The following is a 23,186-nucleotide window of genomic DNA, read 5'->3' on the forward strand; positions in this document are numbered from 1 at the left end:
TGCAATTCCTTGTCAAGCACCGGGAGGTTTGCCTGCGCAAGGAATGCAGCACCACGCCATGAGCCGGCTCCTGCTCATGCAGAGACAAGTGCTGTAGCCAATTTTTTGGCAACAAGATTAACAACAACGTGTTCTCATGCCTTACAGGAGAAGTAAAGCAGTCACCACTCTGTAAAGAGCCTCCCTCAGTCTCGTTACACATGAAGGAGCTGTGAGACTTCAGTCTTGCAACACCAGAGCTGAGGATCTGGTTAGAAATGCTGTGGGTTCTTTACCCATTTCACAGGTTTAGGATCACATCTTTCATGCTCATCATTAAAATTTCAGCACTTTTCAGCTTTAGCAAGCTTTGGTTTTACAGTACAGTAACAGCCATGACTTGACTGCACAACCACACATCACAAACACCAAATCCTTGCTGAACCTCCACTGCAGCACCAACAGCCTTGCCAAAGCAACGGCCACAAACTCATCCAGCACCAGGAAAGCTGGCAACAAGCAAAAGGCAAAATAAACTCCTGGTGTGTAAATCAATACGAGATGCTTCATCCCTAGAAACATCAGCCACCAAAACAGCACCAGTGTTTTGAAAAAGCACCCAGAGATTGTCCACTCAGCCAACCCATAGGCTGCTATGTACTATCAGCACAACCAACACCAGCTGCCTCTCAAGAATGAGCAGAGTCCAACTGCAGAGTGGTGGATTGTTCTCTGACAGCTGTGAAAAATACTGCTGCTGCAAAGAAATACATCAGTTTTATCTCACCACAGAACCTTACAGCCCAAGAGATTTTTAAGCTCACAAGAACAAAATGGAAGCAGCCAACAGGTAATTAGTTTTTCCTCTCCTATCCTCTGTACCCCGCATTTTGTGATGAATAGCGGTAAAGAACTCTTCTACAAGAGGACCTGTAAGACACCATCAAGTTAGCCTTTCTGATCAACCCATCTAGCTAGTACCATTGCTGCAACCCAGATGATTCTGGTAAAAAAAGGAGGAGTTTGGAGAGGGCCAGGAGAAAAAAAGAGGGGTTCATTAAAAAAACATTAGGCTGGTAGGAGGTTCAAATCAGAGATTCCCACAGCTGACTTAGAGGGGTCCCCAAAGGGCCCATTGCACACACAGCTTTAGGAAGTGTTGCCTCATTCACCAAATCCAGAACTGGACCCACAACAGAGCTCAAGGGGATGACCAAGAAGCCCATTTAAGCTCCTTTCCTGCTCTCCTATTTCAGCACAACTTTCACACAACACCCCCAGGCTCTGCCTGCTTGCCCCAGGACCTGCCTGCCACACCAGGCGTGGAACACACAACAGGCACAATCAGTATCAGCTTTAATGCTCTGTTTGCCAGCTGTAAATCACACTTTTGCCCCTTACATTGAAGCATTTAAAAAACAATAAGATGATGCAAGCACAAGTTGTTCTTGCAATGACTGCACAAGTGAACCATTTTCCTCTTACAGACTGGACTTCTCAGAAAGAAATATCAGAATTCTATGATTTATTATCTGAAATAGATTTAAACATTTGGGAAGGAAAAAAAAAAAAAAAAACGCGTTTCAAACACAAAACCCTGGAAATGAAGAGAGGCTAATCTGCCAAACAGCAAAACCATCAGCTGAGGTTAGAGAGGAGGCTGCATATGACAACAGCTTGCTGTATTGTAGGGCAAAAATTGCAGAATAATTTCACTGTTACACTCCACAGAAGTGAGATCTCATCTGAGGTGAGGAAGTACGCAAGGCTTTTCCAACTGTTAAAGACAAGGGCTGGTACAAATTAGGTAAATAATCCTCTTTAGCATAGATAATCACAAAAAAAAGGATGACATTTTAGTTTTTATTACTTTATATTTGGCCAGGACTTTTAAAGGAAGGACTTTTAAAGGAAACATCAAACATTCACTTTTCTGTAGGTCTAGAAAGGATTCAGTCTTCCCCCACCCCCACTTCCCATAGGATTTCTCTTGGCCCTTATAGTCACACTGCAAATTAGTTGGGAATAGCAGTATTTATACTAGATCAGCAACGTCTGGTTCTTATCCAAATGTTCCACCTAAAGAGGATGCCAGTTCTCATGGATTGGACAGCCCACCCTGCAGCATTCCTGAGAATTGTACAATATAATCTTGAAAGTCAGCAGAGTGGATTATCCACTTTTTTCTGGACTTGAACTTGTGACCTTAACAGTAGCACAGCAGAAAGCAAATGTGCTATGCACTTTGCCATAGTAACCTTCCATGTATTCTTTTCAACTTAAATACACACAATTGAAACAGCTACAATTTTGGAAAATTATGTACAAACCCTATATTTTTTTCTTTTTTGATTACATATAAATACAAATTAGCTATTCTTCTAAAAAGTGGTTATAATAGTAAATAAATACAAAATAAGAATCTGACCATTATACTTCATGTGCTGGGGTTAAACCCATATAAAATGTACAACTAAAATACATTTAAAATCTTTAAAGGAATATTTCTCTGATTAAAATATTTGTTTTCCCAACCTTTTCGTAGACATAAATATATTTTCAAAATAGTTGTGTTTTTTTTTCTTTCCATTTCATTACATAAATAAAGTCTTCATTGGGAAATATTAAAGTGTCAGCTATTTTTTTTTTTTTTTTGCATTTGTCTAATATATTTGCTGTGTTAGCGGCACCCACAACCCTCCACAACCATATCTTGATAGTTCTTTAATACAACTTTTTCATTTTCATCAAGGTAGAGCATGGAAATAGCACTCAGTTCTGTCGGCACACAGCAAGCCTTGGGGATTTTGGAATTCACTGAATTGACCAAAGTCTGAACAATGGCATGGTTTGTTGAGTTTAGATGGTCTGCCAGTGGAAAAGGACATTCCCCATGGCAGTAAAAGGCACTATACCCCGGCGGGGCAACAATCCAGTCATTCCACCCCACATCATTGAAGTCCACATATAACGGATGCCTTTTGCAACTGTATTTGTGGCGTTTACGCTGTTTGTGTTTCGCTTGACGCTTTTCTCTTTTATGGAGCGGGTGTCCCTTGCCATCATGCCCAAACGTCACTAACAATGGCCTGAGCTGAGACCAGCTATCTTCATCCTGATGTAAAGACCTGCTAATCCTAACGTGCCTCTTGGAGGCACTGTTCTCTTTGTCCAAGTGAACCACCTCTACCACAAACCCATGATTAGGTTGTCCATGTGCAATCCACCTCAAAACAGCTGGCGTTACATCAAAACTTTCCCATTTACTTGCATTATGATGCACCAACCTGGTGTCCAAAAGTCTTGTGACAGGGTCCTTAGAGGTGGCTGTGGCTGGCTTTATAATTTCATAAATATTAATACGATGATGGTAGCTGCTGTTGTTCTCAAAGGCTCCGTGCACCTGTTTCCGAAAAATCTGGAGTTCAGCTGAGGTGATAGACTCCTCATTAGGGATGGAAGTTAAATTAAAGAAGAAACGCCGTGATGTTTTCCCACTTGTTTCTGGCAGTTCTTCCAAAACTTCTAATTTGATTAAACAGGGAAAATAAAAAAAAGAGAAAAAAGGAAAAAATCAGAAACTGAGACAGGCAAGCAAACCCCTTAAGACTGTCTGCTGTTGGCAGCTTTCAAATGACAGCTACCACATGTGACACATAAGACCTGAAAGACTTTCAGGCAGAAAATACTGTCTCCCTTGTTAGCTTGTTTATGCAAGCATGTATAGCATCAAGTTAAAAATTTATTGTTACACATTTGGATTGGATCCTGGTGGCCTTTGCCTTCCAGGTAAGTTATCATTAGAAGCAAGAAATATACAGCATTAATTGGGACTTCAAGGACACAAATTAAAAAACTCAAGCACTGTATTTATTGGGGAATCATTAAAACTGATGGAGGACTTTGGCTAACTGTTGCATTTCTGATTTTTTCTGAGAATACAGCTCTAACATCAATCCCTTAAACTCCATTCTGAAAAACATTACTCTGCGATTTAGGTGACCTACAAATCTTAACGTACGGATTTTTGTATCTTTACTTAGAGACAGGGAACTCAGCATCCATAACGGTACTTTACAAAGCACGCCCCAGTATTTACCCAAAAGGGCCATAAAGAACAGCAGGACGATTCAACTGCTAAAATAGGGTGGATGGTAAAGAGATAATGAAACAAAGTCACCTGCAAACAAGAAGTTTATAAAACCACCAAAACCAAACATTCAAGGAGTCACTAAACTACAGGCCATTCCCACCTTTGAGTAATAACTAAATGGAGCTTCAGAAGGAGTACAGTATATCTAGGGTTGCTAACATTGTTGCTACAGACATTAAGAAGTACAAAGTATTTCCCAAAAATAAAACTTTCTCATGGTTTTAAATTTCAGTGCTAAACACTGAAGGGAAAAACCCCCATCACTTTCTAAGGGGAAGCCATAATTCCTGTTAGCAATTCTTAGTCGTGTAACCATTCCCCTTTGAATCCAGTACAACTTTTTGCATAAGGTAAGGCTCAGCCTCACGGTATTTCAGGATCAGACCAGTATTTGCTAATATACAAATATTTTGAATGGTCACAAGACAAACTTCTGCTCTCAAGAAGTCACTAATGCAGTGAGAACTCAGTGAAAAAAATGGGAGTCACACTGATTTCTAACAAAATCAGCTTTTGACTACTTCAAACTGCAGATTTTTACATTTGCCTAAACCTTATTAACCTTGCCCTTTCAACTCCTCTGTCGCTCAGCCCCTTGCCCACAATCCTTGGGTTTAGCATGAATGACCCACGTGCTGGCTTTTCCCCATTAACTACCAGGTTTTTATTTCCCATGTAGGGAAACATGCATGAGGAGAGGTTAGGCTTCACCATTCATCTTCCTCACGATAAGGCTTTCCACTAAACAGCACAACCACTTCTCAGCGGCCACCTCCTTTTAGAAACTTAAAAACTAATTAATATCGTTTCTTGACACAGTACCACTCTAAAAGCAGGGGGAAAGTGCGTTTTCATTACTTTTGCAGCGGGGCCACTGCACGGCAGCAGCGGAGAGCAGCAGCCAGGAACAATTACAACCTGAGGAAACGCTTCCCAAAAAAGCACGTGAGCGACACGCGCCCCACCGGCTCCGCGGGCCTGGTTAATGCCACAGCCGCTAGTTTGGCTACGGGAGCCGGGAAACGCCCCCAGCTGCTGAGTGAGGGTCTGCCCCAGAGAATCGCTGCCTCGGGGGGCTGCAGGCGAGGAGGTGCCGCAGAGGCGCCTCGCAGGTGAGAGCCAAGAGCGGCCACGGGGCTTTGGCCAGCCCGGGCACTGCGAGCCCAGGTGGGTCGGGCTGCAGCGCTGCTCGACGGCGGACCCCGAGGATACCGCGACTGATTGTCTCATTGAGCTCTCACGGGGATTAGATAAGGATTAGAAACCTCCGCAGCGGCCCGGCTCAGCCGCGCATTAAGGAGCCTTCCCTACTTTCCAGCCTCGCTTAACGCGGAGTCGCGCTGGTTTAGCGGGAAAAGTCCATAAACCGGGAGCGCCCCGGCGGACGGAGGGTGGGGAGACGGGAGCTGGCAAAGCAAGAGCTCCTCAGCAGAGCTCGTCGGGCAGAGCACCCGGCCGGGAGCCGCACTGCGCGAACCCCGCGGTACCGGCGGGAGGAATCCGCCCCCCGCTCCTCCTCCGGCCCTGCCCTCCCCTCCGCTCCCGCAGCCCGCGGAGCCCCCGCCCGCCCGTACCTTCGTGGTGGAAGCTGCGGACGGTGTTGGCGCGGCTGGCCGCCCGCTCCAGCGGAAAGCCCAGCGCCGCCGGCTGCCCCAGCTGCTGCCCCGCGTGCAGGCGGTAGAGGTCCAGCATGTAGGGCGGGATGACGACGTCCTTGCCGGGGCTGGGCCGCCGCTTCAGCCCGAACATGTGGAGCAGGCGCAGCTCGAACTCGCTGAGCAGGTCCTCGGGGCGCTGCGCGGCCGAGGCGGCGCGGCCCGGCTCGCTGAAGCGCCGCCGACCCACCTCCGGCATGAGCCCGGCCGCGCCGCCCAGCAGCGCCTGGCAGAGCAGCAGCGCCAGGAGCGAGCGGGTCACGGCAACCATGATCAACCTGCGCGGAGGAGGAGGCGATGGGAGCCAGTCAGCGCGGACACCGCGCCGGGGGAGGGGGGGGAACGGGCGGGGACGGGCCGCAGGTGGGACCCACCCCGGCGCCGGGCCATGGCCGGCGGAGCCCCCGCCGCGGACCGGCCGGCGGAGCCCCCCGAGGGGCCGCTTCAGGTGCGCGGCGGCACCGAAATCCCCGTGGCAGGAGATCAAAGGGAGCGAGGAGGGACGGGGGAACGGAGCGGGGCGCTCCGCAACAAAGGAGCGCGGAGGTGAAGGGGAGGAGGGGAAGCGGCCGGGGGCACCGCCGGGGCCGGGGCGCAGGTGTGCGCCGGGCCGGGCCTCCCGCCGCCGCGGCCGGCACCGATCACCGGGAAGGGAAGGGGCGGCTGCCCAGCAAAGCCGACTCCCCGCTGCGCTCCCGTCCCGATCCCCGGGCTTCCCCCCACACACCCCCGCCGAGCCGAGCCGCGGGGGCTCGGGCAGGCTCCGCTTCCCCCGCGGCGAGGCACTGGCTTCCCTCAGCGGAGGGAAAAGGAGAGCTGTTTTCCCTCGGCGGAGTGGAAGAAGGGGAAGGAGGAAAATACATATTCTGCTACGTCCTTAGCCAAACCCACAGGATGACATTCTCCCCCGTGAAACTTTGGGCTGGATTATTATAATAATAATAGTTATGATTAGTGTCCCGTCCCCCCTCTCTCTTCCAGAGCGCTAGCACCTCCGCCGTGGCCCACGGAGTCATCCTGCGGAGAAGGCTTTCAGCGGATCTGCGACCGCCGGAGCTATACCTGTGTACAGCAGCAGGGGTTGTGTCTGCAGGAGGGTGTTCTGCTCTCGGGGTGTTTTTCCCGCATCACTTGGTGTTACTCCAAACTTCGCTGCTGCTCCTCTACAGCTGCCGAGCAGAAAATAGAAGTTCCCTGAAGTGCAGTCCGCCTCGGAAACATACTTTTAGCAGCTGGTTGAGGAGGCAGAAGGCAAGTCCCAGCCAGGGAAAAAGCTTCTCCCTTTTAAAAGCAGCGATCGTGAAGTTGCTTCTTCTTCTTCCTCCTCGCGTGTGTGTGCCTGCCCGTGAATGGGTCCCTACGTGTCTACGGAGTTAAAAGGCTCCTTTTCAAAAATGTCCTTTGCATCACGCTCTTTAGACAGATGGACATTTACCGAGACTCCCGCAGCAACATCAAGATGAAACTTGACTTGTCTCCGCTCCCTTAAAAAAGAAAGGAAAAAGGAGGGAGGAGGGTAAATAAAAGAGGGGAAAAAAAAAAAAAAAAAAAAAAAAGGGGTGGGGAGCCGCCCGCTGCCGTCCCGCGTGGAGCGGCCGCGCTAGGGCACCGCGCAGGGCTCCCCGCCGGCCCCGCACCGCACCATGGCCGGGGGTGGCCGCCCGCCGCCGCCGGGGCTTTTTGTTGCGCGGCGATGTCACGACCCCGGAGGCTCGGGGGCCCGCGCCAATCACAGCCGCCCTGTGGGAGCGGGCTGCGGCCCCGCACGGCTTTTAAAGGAGACGCCGCCTCCCTCCCTCGCTCCTTCCCTCCCTCCTCCTTCGCCCGCTCCCTCCCTCGCCGCGGCTGCCGCCCGCGCCCGGGTCGCAGTGCCGCCGGGGAAAGGGATGGGGCGGGCGGCTGTCCCGTTAAACTGTGGTACCGGCGGCTGATCCGCTGCGGGAAGACCCCCGGGCCACCCGGTCCCACGTCCCGCTCCGGGCGGCAGTGGTGGAGCGGGACCGGGCCGGGTCGAACAATGACCCATTGTACAGCCCGAGCGCTCCGCCGCCGCAAATCGGATTAGCGCCGTGCCCCGAACTGCCGGGGTGGTAAGGTGCGAAGGTCACGTAAGGTACCGGGAGAATCCCGGTGCTTTAGAACTACTTAAAATAGATATATGTACTTATTTATTTTTCTGCCCGCATCGGAGCGTGGAGCCCGCTGCCCGAAGCGGGAGCGAGGGTTGGAAATCAGGGGCTTTCCTCGCTCTCCTCTCCGAAAGAGGAGCGCCCGGACTCGGGAGAAGTCTCCTCCCGCAGCGCTGCTGCAGCGCATCCGATGCGGGCTCAGCCCCGTGCGGACGGCGGAGGGGCTGGGCTGGGTGGTTTTTTTAAGATGTGGCTGCCCTCCAGTGGTGGAACGGCGGCGGATCGCCCGGCCCGGAACGGCAGCCCCGGCGCGAACCGCCCGCCCGCGGCTCCGCACCTGCCCCGGCGCGGAGCCGCGCTCCCCGCGGGACCGGGGCCCACCCGTTCCCACGCCGGGGCTCCCCGGGCTGTAGCCTCGATAGCTCGTGCCATCGCCCAGAGAGGAGGACAGCGGTGGCACGGGTGAAGAAGGCAAGTCCGTGCCCAGCGCGATTGGGCTTCCTATCCCCACTGCATCCCTCGCTTTCCTGACACTGGCGAATCTCCTGACACAACGAGTAGCTCGCGAGCAGGGCTGTGTCCTTTGCCCCATCTCTTGTTTGTCTTCCTGGGCTCTGCGGTAGGGCCAGGCCCTTGCATAGGTATGCAATACCTAGCAATTTAGGGTCCTCATCGAAGCCAAAGCCATGGGCACGCCATCATTAGACGGGGTCCTGGTGCCTTCCCGGCAAGGCAAGTGGTCTGTGCTCCACCTCCTCTTCCCAATATCTCTCAGGGGCTTCATTTGCAAAAGACACAGCCAGCCTGTGACACCTTGAATTACTGCGGAGGAGGACTTAAAGCAATAACAACTGAGACAGCTCCATTACCAGCTCCTCCTTTGGGAGCAGCCTTTTTCTTCCATCTTACGACTTTTTAGTGTAGCAAGAACACCAATTTGAGGCAGGAATTCAGCGCATTTGGGCTGGAATAATTCCTCCTGTGGACCTTCTTCCCTTGGCTTCCCTATCATAGCTCCAGCAATTCCCATGAAACGTCCCTGCAGGATGAGGAGCTCACCCAGGGAGGTACATACCAGCAAAACAAACCACCTCAGAACCGCACCAGTGTAATTAAAGAGCTGCTAAAGCTCCTTCATGCCAACAGCTCCCAACACTCGCTAACCTGATTTTCACTCGCCACCGTGAGTACAGTGGGAGAGGGGACAACAAGCAAGGTGAAATCCCTCAAAAGTTATTTTTCCATTGGATTCCAGTACAGATAATGTTTAATTTTATGACTTCCTGCAAGTCTTTAGCATGAACTGAAAGTTCGTGCAGTGTGACTTCAGGGTATGCCAATTATGTAAATCAGCACTAAAATAACAATGGCAACATAGTTTACACATCACTGACATTAAATGAGCACTTCAACTTCTAATTGCCATTCCAGTTCAATCTTAGTGGGTCATGCCAGGAAAAAGTCATTTCTTGCCTCAACACTTACTCCCTGTGCCTGGAGCATAGGCTGTACTGTATGCCCAGCACAGTGTTATCTCCAGGAGCTTTCTATATTAGGATAATGAGCCTTAGAAGGGAGAAACATGTTTGTGGTTGTTCTGAAGGCCTGCAGATGCTCTAATCTGGTATCAACCGGGTCTTGTAGGTTTGCCCCTCTCTGATTTTAAGTATAAATAGGCTTTCAGAGCCTTCTTATGGCTATAAAACACATATCCCTTATACTTTGTCATGTCTCAGTCTATTTCAATCTGGAGCTGCTGGGACAGCAACTCTGCTTTCTCATCTGTTTCCTTGAGGTCCCAAAAAACAACTCTGAAGAACCTATAACATGCTCCCTGAGTGTACTGGCACCCACACCAGAACTTCAGCACTCCCCCCACCAAAAGATTTCTCACCAATGCAGATCCAGCTCCATTGAGGCAGTACCCTGGAATATATGAGCTAAGCCCCTCCAAAGTCTGAAGATCTGATTGTGATCCACACCTCCTCAACATAAAAGCCAACTAAATTCTGCCTTTCCATATTGTGTTCAGGCCTGCTCCACTGCACCTCCAGCACCAGCACACCTGAGCTCACCAGCTGAGAAGCATCTTTATGATTACAGAGAGAATTAGAGACAGGTGTATCTAGGTGTAATGTGTTGGAGGGCAAACATGTCTGGATGTGCCCACCCAGACTTCCAGCTCCACAAACGAGCCCTTGTCCCCTTCCCACTCCTAGAGCTGTGCAGCAGCACACTTGAGATAAAGAAACCAAAGCTCAACCAGTGCATTTCCTGCAGCTGAAATTCCTCACAAGCTCCGTGAAAATGAGGAGTTAAATAGCTAAATATCCAGCCCTATTGAGCTGGGCTCTCACAATGTCATTGCATTTTACAGAGTTACTTCAAGATCGATCCTGCTCTTCAGCCAAAGTCCTGCCAGAGAGAGAAACCACCATTTAGGCTGAAAAGATCAGTTTTAGGAAACCTGACTGTTCATATTTGTTAATCTCCTTTGTGAAATTTCACTTCTCCCCCCAGAACTGTGTACAGTTGACTACACTGATTAATTTCTTTCTTCTTTACCACATGCACTCCTTTTTTTGTCTTTTTTTTTTTTTTTTTTTTTTTGCAGGTGTTTAGCCAGTAAGTACTCAATTAGTGGCACCTGCTGCTAGTGTTTCAGATCCAGGTGTTCCTCGCTAGGACCCAAGCACAGCTGATAGATATCAACTTCAGGTGTTGCTGGGTTTTCTTACTAAAAGCGTGGAAAAGTCTCCAAATAAGGACATGTTTTACAACAAGGTGAGAGTCTGTTTTCCAGAGTAGACAGGAAAGAAAAAATTTTTTCTTCCCTCAGAATTGTTTCTTACAAATCCTGTACAAAATTACATTTATACACATTCACAACGTAGTGGGGTTTTTTCCAACCTGGCTGCACTGCAACCAGCGTTGCTGATGGCTACAGGCAGAAGACTTCAGCTAGAGGACCCAGATGAGAAAGGCTCAAAGGGGTCTGTGACCACAGCTTGCAATCCTTAACAGAATGGCCTAAATGCTGGTCTAGTTAGAGACAAGCCTGCAGAAACACTCACATCACTCTCTGCACAGTGATACTCAACATTTTACTACTGGCTCCAGCAGCCCCATGTGACCAACGTGGAGCATTTTTGAAAATTCCCACTTTAGACCTCTGTCCCCTGGATATGATAAGTATGTGAGACATGAAATATTAATAGTAGTGAGCTTTTCTTTATAGATTTTGCACATTTCAGTGAATAAACCTCTTGATAAAACTCTGTGCTGAAGTATGAAACGTAAACGTGGTACAGCATCGAATGTGAGCAGGGCGACTGCTGAAAATGAGTTAAGATGTGTTAGTGATGTTGAGGTTTTGCCTTCGTAATGGGTAGAGATTATCTGAAAGCTTTTCTGTTCCTGGGCTGTGTTTCCTGTTGGCATCTGTGTGAATATGATGTGTGGCCATTCTTTAAAATATTACTTAATACTGTTTTCCAAAGACATATTTGCCTTTTGGTGGTTTAACATCTACCAACTGGCTCTGCTGCACAGCCTGTCTCCTGTTCTGTGAAGGATGGATTCTCACCTGAGAAGATAATTTACAAGAAGGTGATTTGGTTTGGAAGAGAGGAAAGGCAGCTTATTCAGAAATGTCTATTTCTTTTTTATTCACCTTTGCTGGCAGCTCTTCAAAGCTGTTGCTCTGTTTCACAGTGAGTCTCAATTTCATTCATCAAATCTCAGCTTTCTTTCCATCACAGTGGCAGGGAAATTGGAATTTATCAGGAAATACAATGCAGACCCAGGATTTCCTACATTTCCAGTATGTCTCCGCTGCTAGTGAATGATAGCAGTTGCTCCCAGCTCTGTTACGTCTGCAAGTAAAGGCTGCAGCAATCAGTTCATGTGGCTCTGTGCAGCTTAGAAAGTGCAAGACAAATTTCTACGATTTATAATAAAATTACTGGGGAAGGAGGAAAAAGGGAGGCTAATATGATAACCTTTTTTTTTTTTTTTTAACTGTTTTCCCCTTGATGCTACAAAATTCCAGATTTAAAATCCAGTATTTGACCTGTGGCTTTTATAGTGAAGAGGTAAAAATGCCACAACACCTTGGTACAGCCTGGAGAACAACCAAGTGATCACTGGATAGATTCCGAGGCGCTGCCACCACTGATGCACATTTAATGCCACGCAGGAGGAATAGTCACAGACTAGGGCAATTCAGTAGGCCCTGAGCTGATTCAGAAGATCTCCGTTCTCTTCTCAGCAATAGGAATGTCATTTTACTTTCCATAGTGCCTTGGTTTTCCCACCATGGAAATGGGATGATCATGCTGACCCTCATTTTTAAGTCCCAGCAAGACCTTCAAGTAAAAGCACTAAGAGTTAGTCACTGCTATTGTTTGGGGTTAAATATTAGGTTAATACCAACAATAATCTCAAATATCTGGGATCCCAAGGCTCAATCTCGCCTCAAAGACAGTGGCAAAGTTCCTACTTGTTTTGGTGGTACAGGCTTACATGTTTAAGCAATGAAGAGACAGGGATGCCAACTCTTCTGGTCAGAAGATTCAGAGCAAAGTGGGATTTTTTAATTATGTAAGTCTTGTTAGGAAGGGTGTTCTCCCACAAGAAAGGGAAATGGCTGCGTCATAGATGGTCCACTTCAAGAGCTTATAATTTCATCACTGCAGAGATGACGTCAAGCAAAATGGAGGATAAAATAAAGTTACGCATACTGCCTTAAGAAGTGCATATTTCAGCAGTGAAACTGGATAAATGTTTTGCAATTAAAATAAAATAAAGGCAAGCGTGACGTTCTGTTTAAGCAGATTGTCTGTATGAAGGCTTTATTGTAGCTGCAGATTTAGGGCATATGAAAAGGTTTTCTGTGCTCAGTTGCAGGATGAAAAACATTGCATCATCGGGCATTCTTGTTCTCTAACACTTCTTTGCCTTTGATAATGAATGCCTGCGATTTTATTTTCTGCTCTAAAGTCATGTTTGCTCAGGTCATTATCATTCCAATTTTTAAATACCCTCTTAGGACTAGACAGAACTCCAGAGAGCAATAGTGAAGCTTTGTGCCTGCTCCATGGCATGTGCTCGGCACAAGCGATCAGCTGCTGCACCTGCTTCGCGCTGGCACGAAAGCCATTTACGAGTTGCTTTCAATCACATCCCTTGTTTCCAGCTTCCAGAGGGGCTCCAACAGGCACAGGTCTCCATTCAAACATCACCATGGAACGTTTATTTGGTAGCTTGTTTGCTTGTGTGCTACGATATCTACTGACTGGGAGGGGTCTTAGGAGAAGAACATCCTTTGACTGTTCCCAGGCTCTTGTCCGCTCCAGCGCTCCCTCTGCAGCGTTCCAGGAAGCACATTCCCAACTACAGGGACAAATTATTAGCAGCACACATTGAACTGCTTCAAGGTACTGTTTATCCTCAGAACATCTGTAACCTTAAAGTCATAGAGTCACAGTCGAAGTCATCTCCCTGTATCCAGCCTCCACATTCCTCTCCAAGGCGAGGAATATCCACTGTCTCCATTTTACAGAAGGAGAGAATGGGCAGAGAGCAGAGAAAGGCTGTTTTTACTGAGAGATACACAGGGGCCGAGAGACCTATAGGGTCACGCTCAGATTTTCAACAACGCATAAGCATGTTAGACACAGTCTTTGGGTTAAAATCCCAAAACTTAAGCGAGATGTTCAGTACTCGGCTCATGGAGACATTTTTGAAAAGCCTGATACCAAATCTATTACCCAGTAGTTTCCTGACAAATTCCTGCAATGCCTTGTCCAAGGTTTGTACTGCAACCCATAAATCCTAGCAGGAATATGATAATCCCATTCAACTACAGAGAAAAGCTCTGATCTGGTAAGAGTCTATTTGCTCTGAAGAGAGAAGGCTTTTTACAGCCTTGGTCAGGATAATTTTACCCCTTGGTCAGGGTATCCACGTACAGATTTGTTCCCAACCTGGATCACTCTCCACAGGAGAGGGACACAGTGAATTCCCTTGTTTGCTGTGCCATCACCTCCTCCCTTTGCTTTTCCCCAGGCCCCACTGCAGGATGGGCATGGTGCAGCCCATCTGCTCAGCACTTTGGGAAAGCCTGGGCCAACCTTTACGCTCCTTAGTAACTTTACCTGCCTTCCCTCACCACACCTCAGCTTCCTGCTTTTTTCTGATATTTGCAGTGACCGATCTACCCTCACTTTATGTGCTTGTAAAAGTAAGCACATCCATCAGCCTGTTCAGGACTAGCCTGGAAAAGCAGTGCCATAAAACATTCATGATGTGCAGCATTGTCCAGTTACTAATGCCATTATTCCCATCAGTTCTGCTGTCTCTACCTGGACTTATGCAGCCTTGGTGTTGAGTTACTGGAGGAGATTTGCCCCTCCTTACATTTTCTGTTTCCTCTCTAGCATTCAGGAGTAGAGACTCAGTAAACATTCACATCCACTTAAGGTGGGTGTACTAAACATTGCATACATTCCTTTAGTCAGCCATGGAATAAACTCCTTTCAAATAAATCAAAATACTAAACAAACAAACAAGCTGGGAAACCATGGAAGAAGCTTCATTTATTTTGTACCTTTGACTGTCTTTCATGTGTTCTGCTTCCCTTTGTATATCCCAAACCTCTGCATAAGCCCCAACAACCACTGGGTTTCAAAAAAGGAACTGCCCCAAAATTGCTCCTGCCCCTCTTTGCCAGAAAAGGCAGCCAGCACATGAATCAGGAAAGAAGTAAGATCACCACAAGCCCCAAATGAATACCTCAAATAATTTTAAACAAACTGAATAGATTCCATAAGTCCTGGTTCAGATGCTCACACAGCCTAGGAAGTATCCTGAGGACTTGAAACTCAAGTTTGTGAATAAATCCTTGAAAAATCAGGCCTGCTCTCTCCATACCAATGGAAAATTGAAAATCCAAGTTGTGCAATCGAATGTGACATTCATTTCTGCAGCTGGTGGGAAAATAGTTTCCTTACAAAATAAACTTAATAAAAAGTAGACTGTTTTGTATCTCTTTTTTTCCCTAAGCAACTTCTAAAATGTCAGACATTAATTTTGAGGAACTGTGATAGATTTTAAAAATACACCACTGAAATAATATGTCAATATTATTTTTTCCTTTCTTCCCTTCATTCACTTACAGTATTGGACATGTTCTGATAAAACAGGCTCAATTTTCCAGGTCTGCAACTGTGAAAAAGCTTTTCTATGAACTCTCTAAAGGAATATCTACTTAAATGCTAAAACAAAGGTTTATTCCTCTTAAGATGAAGTGAAATCACTGCTATCCCAACTGAATGCCATTTGCTCTGTGGCTTTCCCAAAACCCCATGTGGAAAGGAGGCTCCCTAGCTGCCACATGGCGATCATTTAGATTTTTAAGCTTTTAAAATTTTAAATTTCCAAGTAGAGCAGTAGGTTAGCAGAAGGACTATCACCATTGTGTTCAGAGAAATAGTATTTTCCAATGCCCTTTAAGAGGGGAATAGCTGCTCCTGGCAACCTCTTCATTAGTCCTGCTACTGATAAAAGCATTTCTGATACCACTACTTTGATATAAATGATGTAATAAAACCAGAAAAAGATAAATAACTCCCTGAATGAGGAGTCTTTAGTGCTTTTCTCTTATTGTAATATTTCCCATCCTAAAAGCAGAAGAAGCCGCAGCAACAAATCCCATCTTAAGGGGGAAAAGAAAACCTCAAGTTAACTGTGGGGAAGTGTTCAAGGCCAGGCTGGATGGGGCTTGGATCAACCTGGTTTAGTGGGAGGTGTCCCTGTCCACGGCAGGGGGTGGGAGCTGGATGATCTCTAAGGTCCCTTCCAACCCAACTCTGTGGCCCTCTGAAGGGAATCCCTGTCTCGCCCTTGCTAAGCCAGTGGTGTAGAGTGGGCCATTGGAACTTGGCACCTGCAGCTTGGAGGATTTCAGCTACCGTGCTGTGCTGAAGGAAGGCAAGAATTTCAGGCCAGAAACAAGGATTCAGGGGGCAGAGTGCCTCTAGTTTCTTCCCAGGTTACTGAAACTGCAACTTTTCTTTCATTTGTGTGGAAAGCACTATTTATACCCACCTTAGGACGTTAAACAAATGCAGGTGCAGCAATGCCAAAGTGATCTGTCATATCTGTCATATCACTGCCCAGTCTCAGAGCCCTGAATGAAGTGTACCTTATTCCCTGCTTCCTTCTCTTCCCACAGCTCCATGTTCCTCATGAGCCCACTGCATTTTCAGAGAAGCAAAACCCTCTTGTTCTAAAGCCCAGGGCAAAATTCCATGGGAGCAAGCTAGACCCACAGCTCTGTTTGTATCTCTTCCTCTGGGGCTACATCTCTACTAGTAAATCCAGAGTGCCTGGGAACATTCCTGGGCATGGAGGCCAGCTGGCATGGAAAAGCCTGCTTCACTGCTGGCTTCCTCACCAGGATGGCTGCATGCAAACTGCTGCTTGGGGATGGTCCCAGGGATGTTAGAACCAACCACGGTGAGAAACCACCTGGGAGAGATCTTCCTGGCCTGGCCCAAAGGCACACCGGAGGTGTCCTGACAGAACCACGGTCACTGGCTTTCGGATGCGTTCCCAGGCACAGTGTTGTGGACTAGTGCAGGTGTTCCCAAGGCCATGCCCGCCTCTGCCTACCTGGATACAGCGTGGAGGATGCAGGACCTGGGCTAAGGCTGTCACCACTTCAGTCAGCTGGTGGGGATTTCACCCAGTGCTGAACACACTTTTATCTGTACAGGAGCTGTTGATAAGGGAGCGTTTACAGGTGCCCAGAGGGGAAACCACTTGAAAGCAGAGCTGTGGTGATCCAGAGAGCAGCTCTGGGGCAGGCTGGGGTGGGATCCCAGGGAGCCAGCGCTGTGGGGAGGTGAGAGGACTCCCAAACCCCCAGCGCTCAGCCATTCCCCCAGAGGGGCTGAGGGGTATTTGCCACAAACTCTGCACAGGCTTGCCAGGATTGGTGGAGCTCTGCACTGGCACACCTATGTACCACAACAGAGTTCTGCGTTGTGTTTGATCCACAAGCTGGTCCAAACTCGCACCCAGCTTGTGACTGGCATTCTCTTCATCAGGGTGCCAGTCTACGGCCATAAACCCTGTCCTGGCTGCAGGGAGCGGGGAAAGGGATCACATTTCCTCCCCCATCCTCACTGAGGGCCTCCTCCACTTCACATGCAGAACCGTTCCCTACCTCAGGTCTCTCCAAGTTAGGATGAAACTTCTCCAGACATTTAAGCTAACCCTGACTATTTTCTCTGGCCCAGGTTAGGGAGCAGTTGTATGTGCTGCTCTGCTGGTAGGTGAAAGGGGGGAAGCAGCTCCAGGGAGAAGGAGGGGATGAGCAGAAAATGCTGCTGCCAGGAAGGGATGTGTGAACAACATCTCATTGGGCAGGCTTTTATCTCAGTTTTGTTTTGTTTTGTTTTAAAAAAAAGCTCAGTGGTGGATGTGAAGATGTTTTCATCCAGTTCACCAGATGAACATATGGTCCCAAATTCCTCCCAAAAGCAATCTGTCCTAGAGACAATTATTCAGTCAAACCTCAAGCAAGTTTTATTCCTTCACTATCAAGCCATAAATTGGGCAGGAGGTATCAGGGTTTCTGCACAACCACAGCAAAGCCATTTCTCCCATTCATGCTGCAGTTTGATGACCCCTTGTTTGGATTCAGGCTTGGCATTTCCCATGGCTGATTTATTCCAGAGATGAAGGACCCTTCCGTCCTTGCTCCACCTGCCCTCTGTTCAGCACAGGAATTTTCTGAAGCCAGCCTGGCTGCCGAGAACAGAGTCCCAAACAACACAGCTGATCAAAGCACAGGCTGCCACCATCCCTCCCAGCAGATACCTCCTTCCCAGCCCTGCTCCATCCCTTCTGCCAAAACTGCTGCAATAAACAGGTTCAAAGAGCTGGTTTGTCTGAAAAGTAAAACCTTCTTTGAGCACATGCACAGCACTTCGCTCAGTGGGGTCCTGATCAAGGTTGGAACTTCCACATTACAAATACATTCTTCCCTTTATATTTAAATGAAATGTAAATTCATTTAACAAGTAAATCTCAGTTAAAATCTTTTACTTGTAAACCAGGATTTAAAAATCCATAGGAACCACATTCCCTTCCATGCCATAGCTGAAGGTACAGCAGCTAATGTTTCAGCTAACGTTGATTTGTCCAAAATCAAATGAGGTTCACATTAGGCCCACAAAAGGAAATCGTGATTGATGATCTGGCCTGCACAACTACAATTCTTTTAGTAACAAAAATATTTTTTAAGTTCATTTATTATTGAGATCAAGCAATGAGTTTGGAACTACATAAAATGGTTCCAATTAGATGCAAGTAATTGCCATTTTGAGTGAACATTAGCTTTTCTGGATAAAAAATGGGCAATAAAAGCTCAAGTAAGCTCACATCTGAGATTTAAGCTTTCAAAGATTTTTTTGCCATTTTTTCATCCTCTTTTTAGTGTGAGAGAGATACACACACAGGAACGGGGGGAGGAGGAATAAGGATGTATGAAAAAAGAGGAGAGATGTTCCCAAGCTGATTTCCTGGGTGTCCCACTCTCCCTGGGAATGCTGCCCATGTGATCTGCACCAACTGGATCAGTAACAGCACGAGAATCCAGAGCTTCCACAGCACCATTAAGGTAAGTGGCAAAGGAGGGAAATGCCAGCAAAGCACCAATTTGAGAATCTCACCACAGAGATTCTCAGGAAGACCACGAGTGATCAAGGAGTTATTAGTGAGGGAGAGAAGATGGATTATTTCTGATTTTATTCCCCAAATGTCATCATTAGATATTTAATGTCCCGTGTCCACCCAAAGGTCTACAAAAGGTCTCTATAGCCTCTACCAGTGGTTTAATCTCTAGAGTGCGATTTGCTCCTAGTTACAATCAGATCCTAATTAGATTCACTTTTTTATATAGCTTCTTTTGGTCTGTATATGTACTAATGTGACACAGGACACTTTTTGCTTTAGCTCAGCTTTGGTTTGCAGCTTTTTAGTGTTCCTGTTTGAAGTCTTGGAGAAGAATAGGAAGTCTAAATCCAGTGAACTTGTAAATCTCAGCTGAAACTGTGAGCACTCAACCCAGCTGAAGACCCATCCCTTCCTAAAAACAGTTGTTGCAGTATCTTGGCACTTCTGTGACTTGTCCCTGATTGAACATGACAAAACATCAGGATCTTTTCCCTGAAGACAGTCTCTCACGATCCCCACATGGCCTCTAGCTTTAGACTTTCTCCTAACTTTGCAAATATTTTTCCTTAACAATGGTTCAAGAACGAAAGGTTTAGCAGGCAGGAAACATCAATATCTGGGTTTGATGAGAAACAAGTGTCTCCCCTCTCTTACTTATAAAAGATTGTCTTTCCCCCTAAGCAGTTCTCCCAAGAAAGCAGAGGAGCACTGGAGTGCCAAGGCAGGTAAGCACAGCCACCCAAAGCACTGCTCTGGACACTTTGACTTCTTTAAAAACCATTTTTCACTAGAGCAACTCATTCAGCAAATATTTCCCTGAACTTGGGAATGACAAATTCCTACTGCTCTGCAGTAAACTCTGGGTTACCTACAATAATTCACAGAGACCTCCTCTGAAATGGGCTGAACAGCACCAGTGCACATATTTTGAACATGTCTGATGACCCCCCCCTTCTTTTTTTGAGATTGAAACAAACAAACAAACAAACAAAGGCAAACCATGTTGTCTGCTTAGAAGAAATCAGTACCCTAAATAGTGCTGGGAGAATGGAGAACCCGTTGCCCTTGATTAGTGGGAATTGAGTCACAGGGAGGTTTAAGTCACACTTTCCCATGGATTAATGTCTTTTTGTTGTCCCTTTTGTCCAGGAAAAGAAAAGGCTCTAAATGCAGTTGGCTGTCTGCGCCACCCGAAGTTCAAGTCAATTGACTGTGCTGGGGAGTCTCAAATATTTTCTTTCCTCATAAATTACCTTCATTAGCTATGTAAATAGAACCCTAATGAGATACTAATTAGCTGTTAAGATTTCAATCTCAAATAACACAAACAGTTGTGCTGTAACCATCTATTTGTGTTTGCCAATGTGCAAGCACGTGCCACCAACCTGCCAACACCACACCACTGCTGCCCTGGCTTCTGCCCCATGCACTGCACACACATCTTAGATACCTACTGGAAGTGAGCAGGATTTCATCAATGCCTGCAACCTTCTACTCAAGGTTGTGTGGCCGCTCCTGAAGTATTTGTGAGGCTACATGCTCAGATCAGGTCATCTGTCCTTGCTTCTCTGGCTTCAGGAAGTTTTCCTTGCTGTCATTTTGTTAGGAGAACTGAAGGAGTACACAGGGAGTTTGTGGACCGCCTAAAGGAGGATTTCACAGAACCACAGCATAATTTGGGTTGGAAGGGACCTTTGAAGGTCTTCTAGTCCAACCCCCCTGCAACAGGCAGGGACATCTTCAAGTGGATCAAGTTTCTCAGAGCCCCAGCCAACCTGACCTTGAATGTGTCTGGGGAAGGAGCATCTACCACCTCTCTGGGCAACTTGTGCCAGTGTTTCAGCCCCTCATTATAAAAAATTTCTTCATTGTATCTAGTCTAAATCTACTCTCCTTTAGTTTAAAACCACTACCCCTTGCCTTATCACAATGGGCCCTACTAAAAAATCTGTCCCCATCTTTCTTATAAGCCCCCTTTAAGTATTGAAAGGCTGCAACCGGCTGAACAACCCCAGCTCTGCCAAGCCCTCTGACTGCCTTTATAGCCCTAAATTTTTCACTAGTACCAACACAAGCAAAATTAGAGAGCCCAGCAGGAGCTGATATGGATGCTGATGATGCTCATGACAGTGAGTCTGTCTCACTAAAATGAAGTATCAATAACCTAGCTCACACTCGATGAAAGAGCCTGTCTGAATTATTTACTGTATGTCATACTTCAGGTTTTAATTTCAATATATGGTGAGATGTACAATAAATTATTCAGCAGCATGACAAATTAAAATGCCGTTTCAAGCCCCATTGTATTTGCTACTCTTAGGTTAACAGTCCAGTTCGCAATGATGGCTTGCTAATCTATTTTTGCAAAAGGTTTTTCAACCAGAGAAGCACAGAAGCACACAAGTTTTCCATTGCAGCAAATCTTATCCAGCTTGAATCATTTAACAGCCCGTCCTCCTTGAGATACACTAATGAAATACAGCTTGGGCAAGAGGGTCAAATGTACCTGCAGCAGCTTGGCCCAGGAGCTGGCGGTTTGTTTGCTCCAGCTTTTCCCAGGGCACCTGCAAGGGTGTGGAGGGCTCTAGTCCTCTCACTTACATTGTTATTTCATGTGCCAAATAGCTTCTTAGAGATATTTTATTTTACTTTCTAACTCTTTCTCTTCTCTTTATTTGTGATCAGTTCTGTAGAAGGGTCTGGGAAATAGAGCTGGTGTTCTAACCCGTCCAGGGACTCGGTTTTTTGTGTTGGGATGACAGGGAAGAAGGTTTCTTCTTCTACTCTGAACAGTCATGGATTCAATAAAGGGGACGTTGCTGGGTCTTGCAACACATTTTTAGACCAGCCTTGCAAAGTTCTTCATGCCCACTTGACAAGATATTTTTCATCCTCTTTTTGGCAAACAGAGTAAGGAAATACTTGTCAGTATTCTTCCTTGGGACCTTCTCTCTTCAGACATAAGCCCGGGTGACAGTGATTCAAGTTTTGTTCCTCAATGGATAACACCTCTGCAAAATTACAACCTCCTGAGCTATAGAATATGCAATGTTCAGTCTTGCAAGAGTGATAAGTCTAAGATCCAATATTCCCTGACTCATCAGAGCTCACAAAGGAAATCTTTGTACTGTCTGAGGGAAGACATTCCAAGTTTCTGTCCATGAAAGAGCCTAAGTTCTTTAAAAATCATGACATGTTTATGCGGAGTAAAACAATTTTAGGTCAGTTTAGGACATTCTGTCCCTCTAAAATCTGTACTGCTGAACTTGTGTCCAGATGATAGGAAGTCTATATGTTGTAACAAGAACGTTTGAAAAAACTATATTTAAAACAAAATCTTCAAAGCCTTTGACCCATACCCAGAGCTTTGTACAACGGTCTGCAAACAAAACCTTGTTTGCCGTTTTGTTTATAACTGGCTCATGGCTCGTCTGTTCTGAAATCATGGGCCTACCCCAGAGGTTTGATGATGAAAACTGCTCCCAGTCAAAAGGCTCTCCATGGAAACAAAGTTCCATCAGATACAATGGTTCAAGGAGCCTCGAAAAAGTTTCATTTGATATATCCTGCATCTGATTGACTTACGCCCTACCAAAGACAAAACAAAGATTTGGAGAGAGCCTTGCCCGTGTTGCTGTAATACCTGGAAGCAGCAGATGATGTGTGTGACCCCAAAGTGGGCATCCTCTGCCCTGTGCTGCAGCAGGGAAAGAGTGGAAGTTCCCTGCAGCTCCAGTGTGCTGGGACCAGCAGCGAGTTCCCATCACTCAGCCCGTAGTGCAGCTACAAAATCCCCAGTGGCAATGCTGGTGAAAGTCTGTGCCACTGCTGTGCAGGGATGGAGCAAGGAGCCAAGGGCAGTCAGGGCACCAGGATGGCATTAACCTTTCCCTCAGAGGCAGAAAGGCTCTGAAGTACAGCCTCAGTGGAATTGCTACAGATGGGAAACTAAGCAGCTGCCAAATCCAAGAGCTGCTGCTTTACCTGAAGTTAAAAAGGAAAGGAAGTTTCTTTAGGTTTTTGGAGAATCAGAAACCCTGGATTTCTGCCAGCCTTGAGAGAACCCCCTACACATACCCTTAGGTCCAGATAATGTATCTGTATGGATACTTACCTCTGAGAACTCTCCAGATGAAAAAGCTGGGCTGAAAGGTGCCATATCCATCTTAACATTGGTCCCTGAGGTGAGATGAACAGAAATCTGTTTGTTTCTTCCTTAGCAAAAGTAAGGCTGCAGTAAAGGGGAATCTGAGGTGGCTGGACTTCTCCCACTTCAGGGAAACATCCCATCAGGCTGAGATCCAGTTACATATTGAGTCCATAACATGTTGCATTAAGAACAAAGGGCAAATCATTCTGTGCAATGGGCCTCAGTTTCTGCACCTGAAATACTCAGTTAAATAGCTACCAGGCATTGCATAACCCAGTTTATACATTTTAGGATGTGCTGACATGCCATATTGCCTGAGCACTTGGTCAGAAAAAATAACAAACATTATTGATATTACAATAATACTTGCAAAT

The 23,186-nt window shown here is 46.7% G+C and overlaps 1 protein-coding gene across 8 annotated transcripts in view; it reads right to left on the reverse strand.

Moving 5' to 3' along the window:
• Positions 1-22,913, reverse strand: part of BMP2 (bone morphogenetic protein 2) — a 122,561-nt gene extending 99,648 nt beyond the window's left edge. For 6 of the 8 annotated variants that reach the window (XR_004239177.1, XR_004239178.1, XR_004239179.1 and 3 more), the window contains exons 1-3: positions 6,850-7,423; positions 5,707-6,065; positions 3,267-3,504 (exon numbers count right to left, since the gene is read on the reverse strand). Coding sequence is in view for 5 of the 8 variants with exons in the window: in XM_032103723.1 (XP_031959614.1) it covers positions 3,267-3,504; positions 5,707-6,058 (590 nt within the window). In the remaining 3 variants the exon portion in view is untranslated. The other 2 variants (XM_032103721.1, XM_032103720.1) reach the window with 2 other exon arrangements.
• Between the last annotated feature and the right edge of the window lie 273 nt (positions 22,914-23,186).

Source organism: Corvus moneduloides, chromosome 3, assembly GCF_009650955.1.
Source record: "Corvus moneduloides isolate bCorMon1 chromosome 3, bCorMon1.pri, whole genome shotgun sequence".
NCBI classification, from domain to species: Eukaryota; Metazoa; Chordata; class Aves; order Passeriformes; family Corvidae; genus Corvus; species Corvus moneduloides.